This window comes from Megascapheus bottae, chromosome 19 (assembly GCF_031878675.1).
Source record: "Megascapheus bottae isolate mThoBot1 chromosome 19, mThoBot2.hap1, whole genome shotgun sequence".
In the NCBI taxonomy this organism is placed as follows: domain Eukaryota; kingdom Metazoa; phylum Chordata; class Mammalia; order Rodentia; family Geomyidae; genus Megascapheus; species Megascapheus bottae.
In genome coordinates, this window is record NC_143527.1 from 27,454,147 (window position 1) to 27,472,093 (window position 17,947).

General features: G+C 36.1%; 1 protein-coding gene across 2 annotated transcripts in view; it reads right to left on the minus strand.

Annotated features, from left to right (window-relative positions):
- The window catches only part of Galnt1 (polypeptide N-acetylgalactosaminyltransferase 1), an 83,757-nt gene that overhangs the window by 16,975 nt on the left and 48,835 nt on the right, over window positions 1–17,947 (minus strand). For both annotated transcript variants that reach the window (XM_090353243.1, XM_090353244.1), the window contains exons 4-6: window positions 10,281–10,447; window positions 4,285–4,492; window positions 1,587–1,757 (exon numbers count right to left, since the gene is read on the minus strand). In XM_090353243.1, the coding sequence (XP_090209369.1) occupies window positions 1,587–1,757; window positions 4,285–4,492; window positions 10,281–10,447 (546 nt within the window). The remainder of the gene's footprint in view (window positions 1–1,586; window positions 1,758–4,284; window positions 4,493–10,280; window positions 10,448–17,947) is intronic.

Below are 17,947 nucleotides of genomic sequence, written 5' to 3' on the forward strand. Positions count from 1 at the left end.
AAGGATGAGTGTAGAAAAAAATGGACTTACATAGAAAAATCAAGTGCTATGATCCAAGGACATTATAAAAAAATCATATTTTAAGATAAACTGATCACCCATGAAAACCTCCATTCCATACTCTGCTTACAGTATCAGTATTTGCTTTTCCAATAACAATATTTTAAAGTAGTTTGTGCAATGATTTTAGAAAAGGAAAAGTAAGAAAAAGTTAAAACCTTTTTTTTTTTGGCCAGTCCTGGGGCTTGAACTCAGGACCTGAGCACTGTCCTTGGCTTTCCTCAAGGTTAGAGCTCTACCACTTGAGCCACAGCACCACTTCCAGTTTCTTCTACTTATATGGTACTAAGGAATCGAACCTGGGTCTTCATGCATGCTAAGCAAGCACTCTACCACTAGGCCAAACTCTTGGCCCAGAAAAAGTTAAACTTTGAAAAAAAGTTATTATTGTTATTTTGCCAGTCCTGAGGCTTGAACTCAGGCTTGGGCACTGTCCTTGAGCTTTCTCAAGGCTAGTGCTCTAAAATTTGAGATACAGCACCACTTCTGGCTTTTTCTAAGTATGTGGTACCAAGGAAGGGCACCCAGGACTTCTTGCATGCCATGCAAGCACTCTACCACTAGGCCACACACCTGGCCCAAAAGGTAAAATTTTATTAGATGCTAAAAATGCCAATGTGCAGTTACCATTTTAGGATAGGAGCTTCTTGGCCTATTAATTTTTTTCTAAGTGAACTTTCCCATTAGAGAAAATGAATGAAAAACAGATAAATTTCAATGAAATTTGTCAATTTTAAAATATATATGAATCCCTGATTGAGACACAGAACTGAAAAAATAACTAAAGAGGAAAAGTCCCCTGCTGGCTTGGGAAAAGAATATACCAAGAAATCTCTTCAATTTTGCCAGAATTCATAGGAAATAAAAATGTGAGAAGCCCAGAAGAGGAGAAAGTAGAAGCTTGGTTCTGTGACATGTAGGTGCACTTGGGATAAATCCTAGGATGTCTCAGAGAACTCAAAGGTCTCAAAACCTTGCCCTAAACAGCAAGAAGATTTTTATCTCTTTCTGAAGAAAATCGGTATTAACTGTGGGACAGAAGAAAAATCAAACAGTATAACCACGGACTTTTTTTATGCTTTGTGTTAATTCTAGTAATTTTAATGTTTGAAACAAATTTTACTCATCAGTCAATAAGTATAATCAATGTGGTATTACGTGCAAGGGCCCAGATTTAGGTAATATTTTAATAATATACTGACACAAGAGGAAGTTTGATATAAGAATAAACTGTGGACTTATACATTTGCAAAATACCCACATAGGAATAAAAGAATATACATAAAGATGTTATCATTTCTCATATGCACTAGATTTACCCAACAAATGAAAATTTCTTATTTTATTAATTTATCACAGGAAAAAAGAGCCGTTTTTCAAATACTGAAATAACTGAAATATGATAACTTCATATAAAACGTACAATTCCCTTGTGTTTCTCAAAGCATACAGTTCTTTTAATATGATTCCTAAAGCTTCACAATCCTCTGCTGATAACACTTTAAGGAAACTGTTCAACAAATTACCTGACAGGAAGAGTCCGGTCACCTTTCCTTCTGTCCATTTCTCTTTGGGGAACAGGATACCAGCGAAAATTGAGCTTCCAGTTGAATCCACCATAGGTCATATCAGAGCCTGCCATGTACTCAAAAGTATCATCGCTGATCACATCAATGATAGGACATACCACTGTCCTCCTAACAGCATAAAAATGAATTTTAAGACCTTTCAAAATGTTCTTGCTCATTTTAACAACCACAGAACAACTGAATACTAGGTGTTTCTAAATAAAAATATATTCTACAATGTTAAAAACAACAGCAAAAAAATTTCCTGCTGAATTCTGGGGGTCACTCCCAGGGCCTCAGATGAGCTCCAGCACTGAACTAGACTCTCAGCCCAATTCCGGAAATTCTTATCTTGCTCTGAATCTTTTAATAAAATTTCCATTTATACTATGTTAGATTGATGTTTCTTATTTTTTTCAGGTATTCTTTCTTGAACTCAAACATTTTCATATAGTTTAAATATTTCCTAATAAGTAGAAATGAGTACAGACCTTTAAAAAGTTGATAATGATGGTCTTTAAAATACGTAAATAGAGTGCATTACACAAATTGGACTGTAATATTAAGCTAAAGCAATTGGCCATGAAGTATTTTGTGTGGGGGTGTTTGTGTATGTGTCTACAGATGGACTGGGTTTTCTGGTACTATTTTTTTTTGGTACCATTTATGAATCAACATGAGCTATAGGTTTTTTGGGGTTTTTTTGCTTATTTTTGTTTTAAAAGTTATGCTGGCTCTTAAGGAGTTTCTTTGTTTTCCACTTTTCTGTATCTTCTTACAAATTTGTATGGTAGAATTGTTTCCCCTTTCTCATCCAATACCAAGTCTGAGACAGGTAAGTTTTCTGTGATGTGGTGAAATCTATTTTTCATTCTTACACTGAGGTATAGATTTCAAGATCAGCTTTATACAGGTGTCTGCTAATAATCTTCCCACCTTGGGAAAAACTTTGATTCCCGCCCCTCACCCATCATTTCACTTTGTTCATTTGTCAAGGGTGAAGCTTACAATCCTAGACTTCAGTATAAATCCTATAACTTATTATGGGTTACTCATTTGCTCTCACTTTGTTTTGAGATATGCCAATTTCCTATTCTCGTGTGAACTTAATGATGCATTTATTTTTTTTGTGTTTTACACAGCATTTTCATTTTTTAAAAAAAATGATTGAGGCTATCTAACCAACCACACAGCCCAAATTGTTTATAGTAAGCTGGTTACTTCTCTCTATATTATAATAATCTCACACTGCTTCCTCTTTATGGCTTCAAGTTTCTGTTTCCAAAAGTTACGTATTCAGTCACAAAAATATTTTCTAAATCAATCATGTATTATTTATAGAGGTTTATATTCCTTTTCATTCTTCATGTCAATGTACTCTTTCCTAAAGTTACTAGATTTTCTTCTTGGCCAATGCTTCTTTTTCTTTTTTCTTTAATCTTTAAAAGGAAAGGAATACAGGTAGCACTTGGTATCAAACAGACCAGATGCAATAGTCTTAACTCCTTCTAGCAGTCACTGGACTAGTAAAAATTTACCTTTTGAATCTCTGAATGCTAATGTTAATACTGATCATCTTTAGCTCAAACTGCATGACAAGCAGAAATTCAACTGATAAAAGTGTAGTAGACTAAAACCTGGTTGTTCCCTGAAACACAAGAACTAAGACAGCCAGGTACAGGTAATTCTGTCAAAAGCACTTAACTATAAGGGCACATCACAACCACATTCTTCCTATATCATGGAAGATACTACCTCTGTGCCCACAGCTGAGTTCCAATGAAGGTGTAAGTAGAAATAAAATAACTCGTCCACCCTAGATCTCAAAGCCTTAGAGAACAGGGATAAAACACAGGGTTTTAAGGCTACCAAAAGGGAAAGGAAGCAGGTTTGGTGGCACATGTCTCTAACTCTACCACTCAAGAAGTGGAACCAGGAGAATTATGAGTTGGAATCTAGCCTGGGATACATAGCAAGACATTCAACAGCGCCGCTGGTGTAGTGGTATCATGCAAGATTCCCATATAGCAAGACATTCTCCCCTACCTCTCTAAAAAAAAAAAAAAAAAAGTAATGTGAAAGCTGTACAATTAGTAGTAATATCTATAAAATTCAAGAAAATATGTGCTCAAAGCAACTGAATTATGTATTTTTACTCCTCTGTTCAACACTTTAATAATAAAATTCTATTTTTTAAAAAGGTGAAAAACAATTTAAGGGTTTTATGTTGCCTTCCTCAAGTTCACTGTCTATCAGTTCTGTTTGGTGAACATAGATAGCATCTAGTAGATATTGTAATAAACAACATGCTTTCTAATCCATCTCCAATAGCAAGGTAATTCACATAACTGGTAATTACCAGACTTTAAACACCTACTGTCTTCATATTTTCTTTAGCATGGGTTTCAGAATATTTAAACTCAACTTTAGATGAATCTATTTTGGTATTTATTAAAAATAAAGAACTGGGTGCTGGTGGCTGATGCCTGCAATTCCAGCTACTCAAAAGACTGAGATCTGAGTAAGGATCACAGCATTCAGGCCCAGATTTCAAGGCCTACAACCACCACCACCAACAACAAAAAGGAGTTTCATAGCTCATCAAGTAGTTTAGGACAAAGGCACTGAGAATAACTTTATAGACTCCAAAAATTACCTGTCATGTTTGATCCTGGCTAAGAGAGGCTCCAGCCAGCCTGCAGTGCATTCACAATGGGCATCTAAAAAGGTGATTACTTGTCCTTTGGACACAGCAGCTCCTTTTAATCTAGCTCTGATTAATCCAGAACGTTGTTCCATTCGAATTACATGAACTGGCACTTTGAGTTTTTTCACGTAACTTTCTAGAGGTCTTTTCAGAAAGTCTAAAAAATTAACAGAATAATAACATGAAAAGAAAAGAGTTAATGGGTGCCACTCAGGAGGAAAGTATTTTTTAGTTTACAACATTTCTTTAATATATACTTACTGAGTAGTAAAGATTTGCCAATTCATTCCTTAAAGGGTGCCTGTTTATTTCACAGGAGTGTGGACTAGAGCTGCCTTTACTATGTCTCATATGGTACTAAGAAAGCATCATGAATGATAAGCATATTACCACAACTTCTCAAAAGCACTAAATCCAGACCTCGACAGAAGAAACAATACACCAACATAACACAACTGTTATAGTTCTGAAAACTGTGAGATTTCTTTTGAAGAAGCAGAAATAAGTTGTCATATTGGTCACCATAATCTTTTGACTATATATATTTTTTAAGTCAGAAGGCAGGAAGTGACAGTAAGCTCAGAAGAAAAATACTGACGTGTAACTGTAAGACCAAAGAGAGAGAGATCCTTAATAGACAGGGGGTCTATGGAAAAAAAATATTTTTTTAAGAAGGCAATTAAAGAGAGGGGAAAAAAGAGGCTATACATCCTTTAGTTTATAACTAACCTAAAAGAGCAGAAAATGTGAGACTTCCTCAAAGCAAAGATAGTCTTTTGGATTAGCTTATTTTGTAGAATTTATAGCACAGAGGTTATTAATGATGATGTTGCCCATATCTCTCCAACTATTTTTTTTTCTTTCTTTTTTTTTTTACTTCCGGCTTTTTCTAAGTATGTGGTACCAAGGAATTGAACCCAGGTCTTTGTGCATGCTAGGCACTCTACCACTAGGCCAAACTCCCAGCTCCTCTCCAACTATTTTCTATATAAAGACATAAGGATATTTCCCTATGGAATAGGGAACTTGAAATAGGGAGCTTGAAATACAACTATTAGAATTCCTCTATGATTAGCTTTGTCCCACAGAACTCCTGCAATTCTTAGAAATCAGGGCTATACATTAAGGGATTCTTCAAAGGTTGACAGTAGGGATCCAAAGTGCTTCCTACATGCTGGGATAGGATGAAATGATCACCTGTTGAACTGGCAAATGTCCAGAATGGGCGATAATAATCAGGAATATGAAAATGGACAAAAAGATTTCTATGTCCTACCACGAGTACTAAATTTTCCAGTTTCACTAACATATTTTCTTAATATTTGGGCTAAAAAGAGAAACCAAAAACATGATTATTTTGCAAATCAAGACCAGAAAGATCAAACTACACTCTGAGTAAAAGAAAAAAAAAAAAGGGAGCAGTGGTAATCTCTTAGAACATTTTCGTTAAACCTGTTCTATGTTTTCCCATTTAATATTCACAAGAACTCTGTGAGGTTGTGTATCTCAGGAACAGGAAATGAAAATCTAAGGCTCAGAATGTTTTATGAATTTGACCATGGTGGCATAGCTGTTAAAGCCCATGTTTTTCCAATTTCAAAACCCAACATTTTAATCCATGGCAAGAATATTTTAAAAGGTACACTGGTATATGCCCATCATTCCGACACTTGGGAAGCAGATGCAGGAGGATTGTGAGTTTAACATCTGCTTAAGGTATGCTGGCAAGTTTCAATGCAGCAAAGCCCTATCTCAAAAAACAAAGTTTAAGAAGGAAACTCTACAAAGAGCAATTCAGCATTGTGGAAGCACCTAATCTACCACGAATGTAGATTAGTGTCTAGTCTTTACACTGTATCTAGATTTTGTCAGAATTTCATGTGGCAGAATAAAGAGCTATTCTTGAGTATCTTAGTCAAGGTTGAATGCATTATAAATTTTGTGTCTCCTAACAAGATTTCCCAAAAATATTAAGGTAGTTTACATATTTCTTAAACACCAAAGCAATTTAATTCTTACATTTCATATATCTGAAAGCTGTAATACTTTGTCCTGTTTATGAATAAAGTGAAAAAAAGCCAAATTCTGTGCTATGATAAAAAGTTACTATTTTACAAAATTTTTGACATTTCTGTTTGGGATCTTTCTTTCAGACAATAAGGCTGGGAAACATGTTTTTTTCCTTTAGGATGATGCAGAATCATGGACTCAGGATTAGGTAGGAAAGTATGTATGTATGAACCAAGCCTCGTTTTATAGGAAATAGCTATGAGAGGTTAAATGATTATTATTAGAAGCTACCATTTCACCTAAAACTAAGGTTGAATTTTATTTAGTAGAATTATCTTTACAACTGCATCAAAAAACAAATTTTTTTGTGTGTGGTGGGGGTCATGGGGCTTCAACTCTGGGCCTAGGTGCTGTCCCTGAGCTCTTCAACTCAAGGCTACCAACCTACCCTTGAGCCGAGCCCCACTTCCCATTTTCTAGAGTTTAATTGGAGATAAGAGTCTCAGGTTCTTTTGTGCCCGGGCTTGCTTTGAACCTTGAACCTCAGATCTCAGCCTCCTGAGTAGTTAGGATTACAGGCAAGAGCCACGGTACCCAGCTCCAATAAATCAATTTTTAAGCATCACTCTATCATGGAACATGAGGTAGTCAGAGTAAGAATGTCTCAAGAATCTAGATCCTCATTTCTAGTATTTGGGAACTACTGTTTTTGTGTTATAACTGCAGGTTTGCTATCACACTGAAAATTTTCTAACACCATTTTGTTTGGTATCATTGTTTAGATAACTGTTGAGTTCAGGAACCACTGTTTAAATCTACTTTATCCTATTCCTGAGATATATATATTTTACATCTAGATTGGAAAAGAAACCAGTCTAGTCTCTCTGCAGATACTTGGTACCTCCTGCCATCTGTTCAATATAATGTGTATAGAAAGTGAGCTTTGAGCATGCAAACACGATCATGCCACTTATTAAATCCTATATGACGTGGCTTTTCCTTTCCCCTTTTCTCCCACTTTACCAATCCTCCCTCCTCTCTTGAGATATGGTTTTACTACGTACCCCCAGACAGGCCTTGAACTTGTGATACTCCCAGGATTACAGAAATGTACCACCTAGGAATTCTTGAGAATTTCTAGGCAGGAAGATAAAGGAGAATTAGAATAGCACTCAGAAGTGCTAGTGACTGAACCTCTGATGATGAACAGGGAAGTAGATGTCTGCCCACACCTCTGACTTACACAGTCAGTCAATTTTGGATATTAAGTAAGGATTCCAAGAGAAAAGAGAATTTAAGAACTGGGATATGTAAGTTTCATTTTTTGTTTACATTATTTTTCTATCTATTATAAAGTTATATATAGAAGGATTAAAGTTACATACTTCAGCTACAGAGTACGTTTCTTTTTGGACAGTGTCACCCTTTCCCTCGCTCTCTCCCTGTTTTTACCTTCAAGTTGTATAGTTCATTTTCAACATAGTGTCTAGTGAGTACCGCTGCTGCCTCCGTTCACCTTTCCACCCTCCATTTCTGTGCCTTCCTCTTACTCTCCCAAAGATCGATACACGAACTAACAAGACCAAATGAGAACAAAAACGACACAAAGAAAAATCCTCTTGTTTCCATTTCTGGAGTTCATTTTGGTAAGAATTATATTACCAGATGCACATAAGCCTTGTGTGCCTTTATGATCCTCTCCTTTGGTCTCACTGTGTGTGAGTGACTGGAGTTCTGTATAATTTATCAGGTCCCACTGTATTTTAGATCTAGCTTCCACATATAGGAGAAAACATTGTCTCTCTGAGCTGTTTCTTTTTACATGTGGTTTTGAGTTATGAACTTGTGAATGTCTTTGAGGGTACACTCTATCAAAATTTGCTATTCTTTATATACCCTTCTTAGGCACTTAAAACTTAAGAGAAAAATCACTGGAACTCATAGGCACAGGCAAAAGATTCCTGAACAGAATCCCAGGGTCACAACAGATTGGAGAGAGACTCGATAAATGGGACTACCTAAAAATAAAAAGTTTCTGTACAGATAAAAGGATAGTCGCAAAAGTAGAGAGACAGCCAGCCAACTGGGAAAAGATATTTACCAATAATACATCTGACAAATGCTTAATATCCAGTATCTACAGGGTACTCAAGAAATTAATCCCCCTCAAACCCAACAAACCATTCACTAAATGGGCAAGAGAGACTTATCAGAAAAAGAGATTAAAATGACAGAAAAGCATATGAGAAAATGTTCATCATCTATGGTCATAAAGGAAATGCAAATAAAAACAACCCTAAGATACCACCTTACTCCAACAAGAATGGCCAAGATTTTGAACTCAGATAATGACAGTTGTTGGCGGGGTTTTGAGAAAAAGGAACCCTACTACACGGCTGGTGGGATTGTAAACTAGTTCAGCCACTTTGAAAAGCAGTGTGGAAGTTTCTTAAAGAACTGAAAATTGACATTCCCTACGATCCCACCATACCACTTCTGGGCATCTACCCTGAACATCATAACCCAAGACATGATAAGGACACCTGCTTAGCTATGTTCATCTCTGCATTATTCACAATAGCCAGGCTATGGAAACAATCCAGATGCCCTACTGCATATGAATGGATACAGAAAATATGGTATATATATTCAATGGAATTCTATATAGCCAACAGACAAGATAAAATAATGGCATTCGCAGGGAAGTGGATAAATCTAGAGCGAATCATGTTGACTGAGACATGTCAATACCTAAGGAACAAAAGGTACATGGTATCCTTAATATGTGGCTATTAGATCCAAACAATACAAAAGCGAGGACTCAAAAGTTGCATACACAATGCTATGGACATGGTAATGGAAATATAAACATAACTACATAGACATAAAAACCTATGACTCTATAGACATAATGTTTTATTTCATAAACTAATATGTATCTATGACATACAAACCCTTAGCCTAATTTGGATTAAGTTCTAAAAACTAAGTGCCAGTGATTGTATATAGAGATTCCCTTCTTGAACACTTGTTTGTTAAACACATCATTTGAAATATGATGTAAAAATCAACGTTAATAAATTCTTTAATAATAAAAAAACAAAATTAATTTTCTTTCAGAAAAAATCTCTCCTTGAAGAACATTTAATTTAGCAGTGTGAACACAAGTGAACTGAGCACTACTCATTACTGGATGTTTAAAAAGTTATGTGCTGCATAATGACATTTTGATCAATGACATCATATGTGATATCACAGACATTATTTAAGAACACCATAAACATCTTTTGATAAGTACATTCTATATTTGCACAAAGGCAAAATCACCTAAAGATACATTGCTTAGAATAATTTCCATCATGATTGCAGTTATGCAAAATTATATGAATTTTCTTAACTCCTGAATTTTCTAGGATTAACTCTTAGCCAAAAATTATCCACATGAGGTTTATACTTCTATTGTCCACAGTAATACAACCAAAAGACAAAAGACTCCTTACTTGTGGAAAGTTCACTGTAGACAATTTTCAAAGCAGTCTATCCAAGAGCAAAGAAACCAAATGACTTTAGGTGTTATGTTTATGTGTGCACTGGGCCCAGAGCTTGAACTCAGGGCCTGGGCGTTGTCCCTGAGCTCTTATGCACAAGACTAACACTCTACAACTTAAACCACAGGTCCATTTAGATTTTTTTAAACTATTCTGCATAAAACATATTCATTTTAAATCATCATTTCTTTCTAAAATAAGATTAAGGTACAACGAATTAAATACTTTTGAAACTTCACAATAGTATACTTTTATGTGTGAATAAATCCAAATACTATACTTATAAATTAGAAATTTATATAAAAGTACTAAGTTAAAGTTGTAAAAATTAGTAGACCATTAATGACAAAAGGCAGAATATTATTGGCATTGAAGTTTATGATTTACCTCTTTCACTGGCATCATCTACAAGAACTATTTCTTCTATCATGTGTCTCGGTGAACGATTAATGACACTATGGACAGTTCGCAGAAGTGTGCTCCATGCCTCATTGTGGAAAACAATCACCACACTAGTTGTAGGAAGATTATCTGGATAGACCTTTGTTTTACACCTGGAGACAAAGCAAATGCCTTTATTTTTTATGTTAATTAGCAGATATTGCATAAAAAAGGCGATAGAATAATAGAAACAATGTGCTCTAGTGGTAAGATTCTTATGTTTTCATTTATTTAGGTTTTAATGTTTCATGTTTAATAAACAGTATCTTGAAATACATTGAAATTAAAATTATTTTAAAGGTTCACTTGCATTCTTAAAAGTAGGCAGCTCCTCCTTTTTGGGTTGCTTCGTTTTAATGGAGAATCAATTAACTATCTTATCAGTCCCAAACTCCCTGTATTTGGGGAATTCAATTGCATAAAAGTGAGAAACACAAAGTTTAAATCCAAACAAAAGTGTAACTTTCATGAGGATAAACTGCATTTAAAGAATACCTATTATAGGGGCTGGGAGTTTGGCCTAGTGGTTAAAGTGCTTGCCTAGCATGCACGAAGACCCGGGTTCTATTCCTTGGTACCACATACATAGAAAAAAAAGAATACCTATTATAAACTAAGGCTTAATCCTTAGTCATTTTATAAAGCAGAAACTTAGAACCAGGTATCACAGATGAGAAGCCAAGGACAGAAACAATAAGGAAGCCTAACTGAAAACTCCACAGCTCAGCCTCCAATGACCAAACCTCTATTAATGAAATACCAAATACATGGTGTTTTAATAGATTAGGCATAAACATGAAGATGTCAGAACACATACACCTGAAATATATTAACACAAAATGAACATTGTAAATGTTATATTCCTAGCATTTTGTTATGTAACATGGTCTCTTCTTTCAACTTTGTTAGCTAAATGATACTGCTTGAGAATAGTAAAAATAGTAAGCAATCAGGTATCAGTATCAGGTGATGTTATAGAATACAAGCCCCCTAAAGAATGTATGTATAATCCTTTCTTATCCATAACTGTATTCACAATTAGTTACTCTAGTCTTTCCTTTCTTCCTTTTTCCTCTGCTCTCCCAAGCTTCTCAAAGCTCTTGCTCCTTTATCACCTATCAATGGGAGTGGAGGAAGAGGAGATAAAAACTCTGAAGTTGTAAGAATCCTACTTACTGAGCATGCTATGCTAGGACTACATCCTGGCAACTGAACAAAAAAGAGTGGGTTAGAAAGATGACAAAGATACTAGAAGGATAAGCAGAGGTTACTTTATGGCTCCCAGCAGCCCCACTCTTCTCTCTCCCAGGGGAAAAGCAGCAAATAGCTTAACTTGTTCTTCATTGCATCCCTTTTAGCCCCTCCTATTCTGTCTTCCACCCCCCTATGTAGCCTGAGCTTTTCTCAAACTAGTGCTCCTCTTGCCTCTGCCTCCCAGGTTACTGGGATTACTGGGAATGTGCCACCATGCCCAGCCTCCCTCTAGTTTTCTTTACCATTTCTCAGCTTAGTTCTACCTCTTACTATCAATTAATTATCTCACTGTCTAGTCATTTCTGATCCAGAAAACACAGAGCTTCATTCCACTCCACCCACTGTTTATCTCAAATCCACTAGAAGACCCACACAGTCTGCTGTCCTTTGGAGCCTTTTCTTCCAAGTTATGAGCTAAAAGAGGGTCAAGATTAGTTATCTAGGTTGCAAAAAAAGAAAACAAGTCTTTAAAATTCCTAATACTGCTTCAAAAATTTTTCCATCAAAATTGTTACAGTGGCTATTATTCATGCATATTACACTATGTTTCAGGTGCATCATAGGTGGTCAAGTTAAGACAATTCGGTATTTTTATGGGAGAATACATCCTGTATGCCTAGAAAAAGACTAAAGTCAGGAACAGCCAGTGTATGAACAAGAGGTTTCAAAGAAGTTCTTTTACTATTTAGCTGACTTATCTTATGTCATACATTATCTCTTTTCCCAAGTATCTGATACTTATTAAAACAGCTAAGGTGACTATCTAGCTGCTGGCTTACCAAAATGACAAAAGGAAAAAAATGATGTACAATACATAAGATGATTCAGGAACATGTGCAGTATACAGATGGTATTGTTAACCATAGCCATGGCTAGGAAGCAGAACAGGAGAAGAAAAATCTGAGACAGAAGGTTCTATAGAATAAAGTAACAACCTAGACTTATTTCATGATATATTAAACCATTAAATCCTAAAAAGTAAATTCTAAAATTGCATGGAAAGGAAATAAAACTATAAGATCGTTCTATGGAATAATCAAATAGAAGTAAAAATATGATTACAATAATAGGCAACAAAAGGAAAAACCCAAAATGGTTAAATTCATAAAGATTCCCAGCAGTATGAGTTCCATCTGTTTATAAAGCAGTAGTTCTCAAACTATCTGATTTATAATTCCTTTATATGTTTATAAATTGAGAGCTTCAAAAAGCTTTTCTTTATGCAGCTTATAACTATTGACATTTACTATGTATGTTAAGATGTAATATAAAAACTTAACAATTTATAAACAAATATTGTATCAGCTTACCAGTGGTTAACTCCTATCAGGTAATGTGTCTATTACTCACTTATTGCCGCTCAGCTTCAAACTTTTCATTACCTACTCTACAATAATGGAAAAGGCCCTTAAAAGTGTTTTTTCTTTGTAGCTGGCATGATGTATAAATAAACTCTGTCAGTAGAGGGTAGTGGAGGAATATCACAGGAGGAAGGCACTTGCCTTTCTGGTTTGTGTGCGCATTGATTTATTTTTTCCTTCCTACAGGTGTGGCTGCTGTTGAGTATGGTGAATACCCAGAGGTATTCAGCAAAATTTTCAACCATACTATGAGCTGCAGTCAGACCTTCTTCCAAAAGGTTCCTTTTAGTTTCAGTAACACACCAACCAGTAGGTTCTCAGGAAATCTAGACACTCTAGCTTCTTAAGGTTGGCTGTTTGTGCTCTGGAAAGGCAGTTCCTATTTGCCAGTTTGGGCTCTGATTTCATACAAATGCATGCTCAAGTGGATGTCTTACTCATAGGCCTACCTCCTGGTACCAACTCTGGAGAGTATCAGCCAGGGAAAACCAACAAGCTTTTCTGTCACACAGTGAACTTCAATCAGAATTTTTCTGATGAGGTCTGAATCTCAGCTGTAGGTCAGGTCTCCTTCAGTTTTTCTTTCCTTGAACTCTCATTCCTAGGGTATTCATTACAATGCCTTAACTCCCTTATAGTTGTCACATTATAGTTAATATTTACTTATACTAAACTTTATTCAAATTATTTATGAATTCTTTTTTTCCTAATTACTAATGCATACAGCTCCTGTGTACTAGCTGGAGAATTAAGAGCAAACAGGACAAAGAAAATCTTAATATGTAATATCATAAAATCTGTTCTGATCTTGCAGACTCTCTGAAAGGACCTTGAAAATTACTGACACAGAGCATACTTTTTTCTGAATTTTTTTCACTCAACAGTCATTTGTACAACATCCATAATGTCACATGCAACAGATTATTTTATCACTGCAGCAGTATTCCATTATGCAAACACTTCCAAGTGCTTTATTTTTCCATTCTAATGTTCATGGAACTTAGTACTTTGAAGTCTGGGCTATTACACATTGTGCTATAATCATTATTCATGTATGGCTTTTGGTGACTGTATTTCTAGGAATAAACTATATATAAACTCAACCTTAGGAGATACTATGAAATTGTTTCCTAACAACTCAGATTCTTAGCTTCAATGTGGTAAGAGCAGTTGCTTCACAGGAGCATCGATATTGATTTTGTGTCATTTTTCATTATATGATTTTTTGATGGTATAAGTTCCATAAGTTTGAACATATGTACACATTCATGTACCTACTACCATGATCAGGAAACAGAATTGCTCCACATCGGCAAAGAACTCTCTTATACTATCATTTCATAAAACAGTCTGCCCCTAATACCTGATTCTTGGCAAACAACATTTGTTTTCCATTACTAGTTGTGTTTTGTTTTGTTTCAAATTTTTGGTCGGTCATAGGGCTTGAACTCTGGGCACTGGTCCCTGAGTTCTTCAGCTCAAGGCTATCACTCTACCACTTGAGCCACAGCACCACTTCCGGTTTCCTGGTGGTTTAATTGGTGGTAACAGTCTCACGGAGTTTCATGCCCATGCTGCTTTGAACTGCGATCCTCAGATCTCAGCCTCCTGAGTAGCTAGGATTATAGGCGTGAACCACCAGTGCCTGGCTTTTTTTTTTTTTTTTTTTTTTTGCCAGCCCTGGGCTTGAGCTCAGGGCCTGAGCACCGTTCTTGGACTTTCTCAAGGCTAGAGCTCTACCACTTGAGCCTCAGCACCACTTCCGGCTTTTTTTGTATGTATGTGGTACCAAGGAATCGAACCCGGGTCTTCGTGCATGCTAGGCAAGCACTTTAACCACTAGGCCAAACTCCCGGCCCCTAATTTTTTTTTTTAATAATAGCACATAAATGGAAGCATGTAGCCTATGATCTTTGACAATGGTTTCTTTCATTGGGCATATTTTTGAGAAACATTTAAGCTATTGTATATATTTAACTGCATGGCTATGTCGTTTGTTTATCCATTCCTCTGACAAGTTCTTTGGTCATTACAGATAGAATGGCTACAAGCATTCAAGTGCAAAGTTTTGTGTAAACATGCTTTTAACTTATTTATATTCAGTGAATTGGCTCACTGGGCTACATAATCTTATAAACGATCGCCAAACCTTTGCCAGCGAGTATAATAGTACTTTGCATGCCCACCAGAAATATGCAAGTTTCAATTATTCTGTATCTTTTTCAGCACATTACTTTAGCCATCTAGTTAAATAGGTTTAGAATTGCATCTTATTACTGTCTTAATTGGCATTTCCCCAACAGCTGTCTTTTATGTGCTCATTGCCAATCAAATGAGATTTGGGGTGAAATATCTAGTCTTTTTGTTAATTTTTTCTTATTCGGTTGTATGTTTAGTTTAAAAGTTCTTTACAAATATTCTCCATTTAAGTTCTTAGCTGGATAGATGCAAATATTTTCTTCTTCTGTAACTTTGCTATTTCATTCCTTTTTTTTGGATAGAGGGGAGTCTTTTAGTTCTGTTTCTTCTTTTTTTGTGTTTTCTTTTTTTGTGCCAATCCTGGACTTGAGCTCAGGGCCTGTGCACTGTCCTTGGACTTTCTCAAGGCTAGAGCTCTACCATTCGAGCCTCAGCACCACTTAGCCTTTTTCTATGTACTGAGGAATTGACTCTGGGTCTTTCTGCATGCTAGGCAAACTCTCTACCAATAGACCAAACTCCTGCCCCGCCACTTTTTGAAGTCAGTTGTAGGGCTTGAACTCTGGGCCGGGGCACTGACCCTGAGTTATTCGGCTCAAAGCTAGTGCTCTAGCACTTGAGCCATAGCACCATTTCCAAGTATTTCTGTTTATTAAAGACTGATTCTTTATTAATGATCTCAGGTAATTTTTATAACGGTAATGGAACTGCTACTTTCATACTGTAGATACTCCCCACATTTTTTCCTAAGAACTCATCCTTTTTTTTTCTTCATATACTTTTTATTGTAATTAATAGAAGGGTTACATTATATTCACCAGATAAAAGGTGTATTACTTCACAAACATTGATACCCTTTCTCATGTCTTGGTCCCCATTTCCCTTCCCCCACTCCCGCCCCTCATCTTGTTTTTCCCCCTTCCCTATCCTATTTCAAATAACCAAATAAGCATATATATAATAAATCAGATAACAAGGTAAAATATTGTAATAATAATAAGATAACCAAGGGACAGCAAAAGAGATGAGAGATAACATAGGACATTAAGGACAACAATCACTCATTATATGGCTTTTGTTTCTATATCCTGGAGGTCCTTTTCCTTTAACATCATACTATATGGCCTTATGTATCTAGGTTTTGTTCTATTGTGAATCTCTGCTAGGAGAGCCCAAGGTTTCTACTGATTATGACAAATGAGGGAAACCATTGAGCCTATGTTCCTTTGAGTCTAGCTTACTTCATTTAATGAGTTTTTCTAAGTCTTTCCATTTCCTAACAAATGGGGCAATGTCATTCTTTCTGACAGCAGCTTTGAATTCCATTGTGTATAAATACCACATCTTTTTGATCCACTCATCAACTGAGGGGCATCTGGATTGGTTGCATATCTTTGCTATGGTAAATAGTGCTGCAATGAACATCGTTGTGCTAGTGGATTTAGTATGCCCTTGTTTCTGGACGATTGGGTAAATGCCAAGGAGTGGAATTGCTGGGTCATAGGGGAGCTCTATGCTTAGTCTTTTGAGGAACTTCCATGCTTTCCATAGTGGTTGAACAAGTTTGCACTCCCACCAATAGTGTAGTAGTGATCAGTCCTGGCCACATTCCCTCCAGCATCTGTTGCTATTAGATTTCTTGATCCTGGCCATTCTAACTGGAGTGAGGTGGAATCTTAAGAGTTATTTTGATTTTCATTTCTTTAAGGGCCAGAGATGTCCAGCATTTCTTCATGTGTCTATAGGTCATTCTTGTTTCTACTTCAGAGAAGACTCTCTTTAAGTCTTTGGCCCATCTTTTAATGGGATGGTTGTTTCTTTGGAGATTAGTTTTGGAGTAATTCAATTTTTTGAGCTGTTGATATATTTTAGATATGAGGCCTTTGTCTGTTGAATGGTTAGTGAAGATCTTCTCCCACTCTATAGGCTGTCTAGTTAGTTTGCTAGCTATGTCCTTTGCCATACAGAAGCTCTGCAGTTTAATGCAGTCCCACTTATCCAGACTTTCTTTGATTTGTTTTGTTTCTGGGTCTTTATTAAGAAAGTTCCGACCTGTGCCAAGGAGACCTAGTGTATCTCCTATTCCTTCTTGTAAAGTTTTCTGTTTATCTCCTTTTACTTCCAGGTCTTTGATCCATTTGGAGTTAATGGATTAACTTTAGTTAATCCAACTTTAGTTTTCTGCAGGTGCTTAACCAGTTCTGCCAGCACCACTTGTTGAAGAGGCTGTCTTTCTTCCATTCTATTTTTTGGCTCCCTTACCAAAGATTAGGTGGCCATAGGTCTGTGGGTTAATATCTAGGTCCTCAGTTCCATTCCATTGGTCCTCAGGCCTGTTCTTCTGCCAGTACCAAGCTGTTTTGGTTACAATAGCTCTGTAATAGTCTAAAGTTTGTATTGAAATTCTTCCTGTGCTGCTCTTTCTGCTGAGAATTGTTTTTGCTATACGGCGTCTTTTATTATTCCATATGAAATTTTGGATTGCCTCTTCTATTTCTTTAAAGAATGACATTGAGATATTGATGAGTATTGCACTGAACTTGTAGATAGCCCTTGGCAAGATTGTCATTTTCACGATGTTAATTCTTCTAATCCAGGAGTATGGGAGATTTTTCCATTTCCTCAGTTCTGCTTTAATTTCCTTTTTCAGGGTTTTAAAGTTTTCATCAAAAAGGTCCTTTACATTCTTAGTTAATTCCTAGGTACTTTTTTTTTTTTTGAGGCTATTGCAAAAGGAGTTGCTTTCCTGATTATTGCCTCGTTCCTCTCATTGTTGGCATATAGGAAGGCAGTTGATTT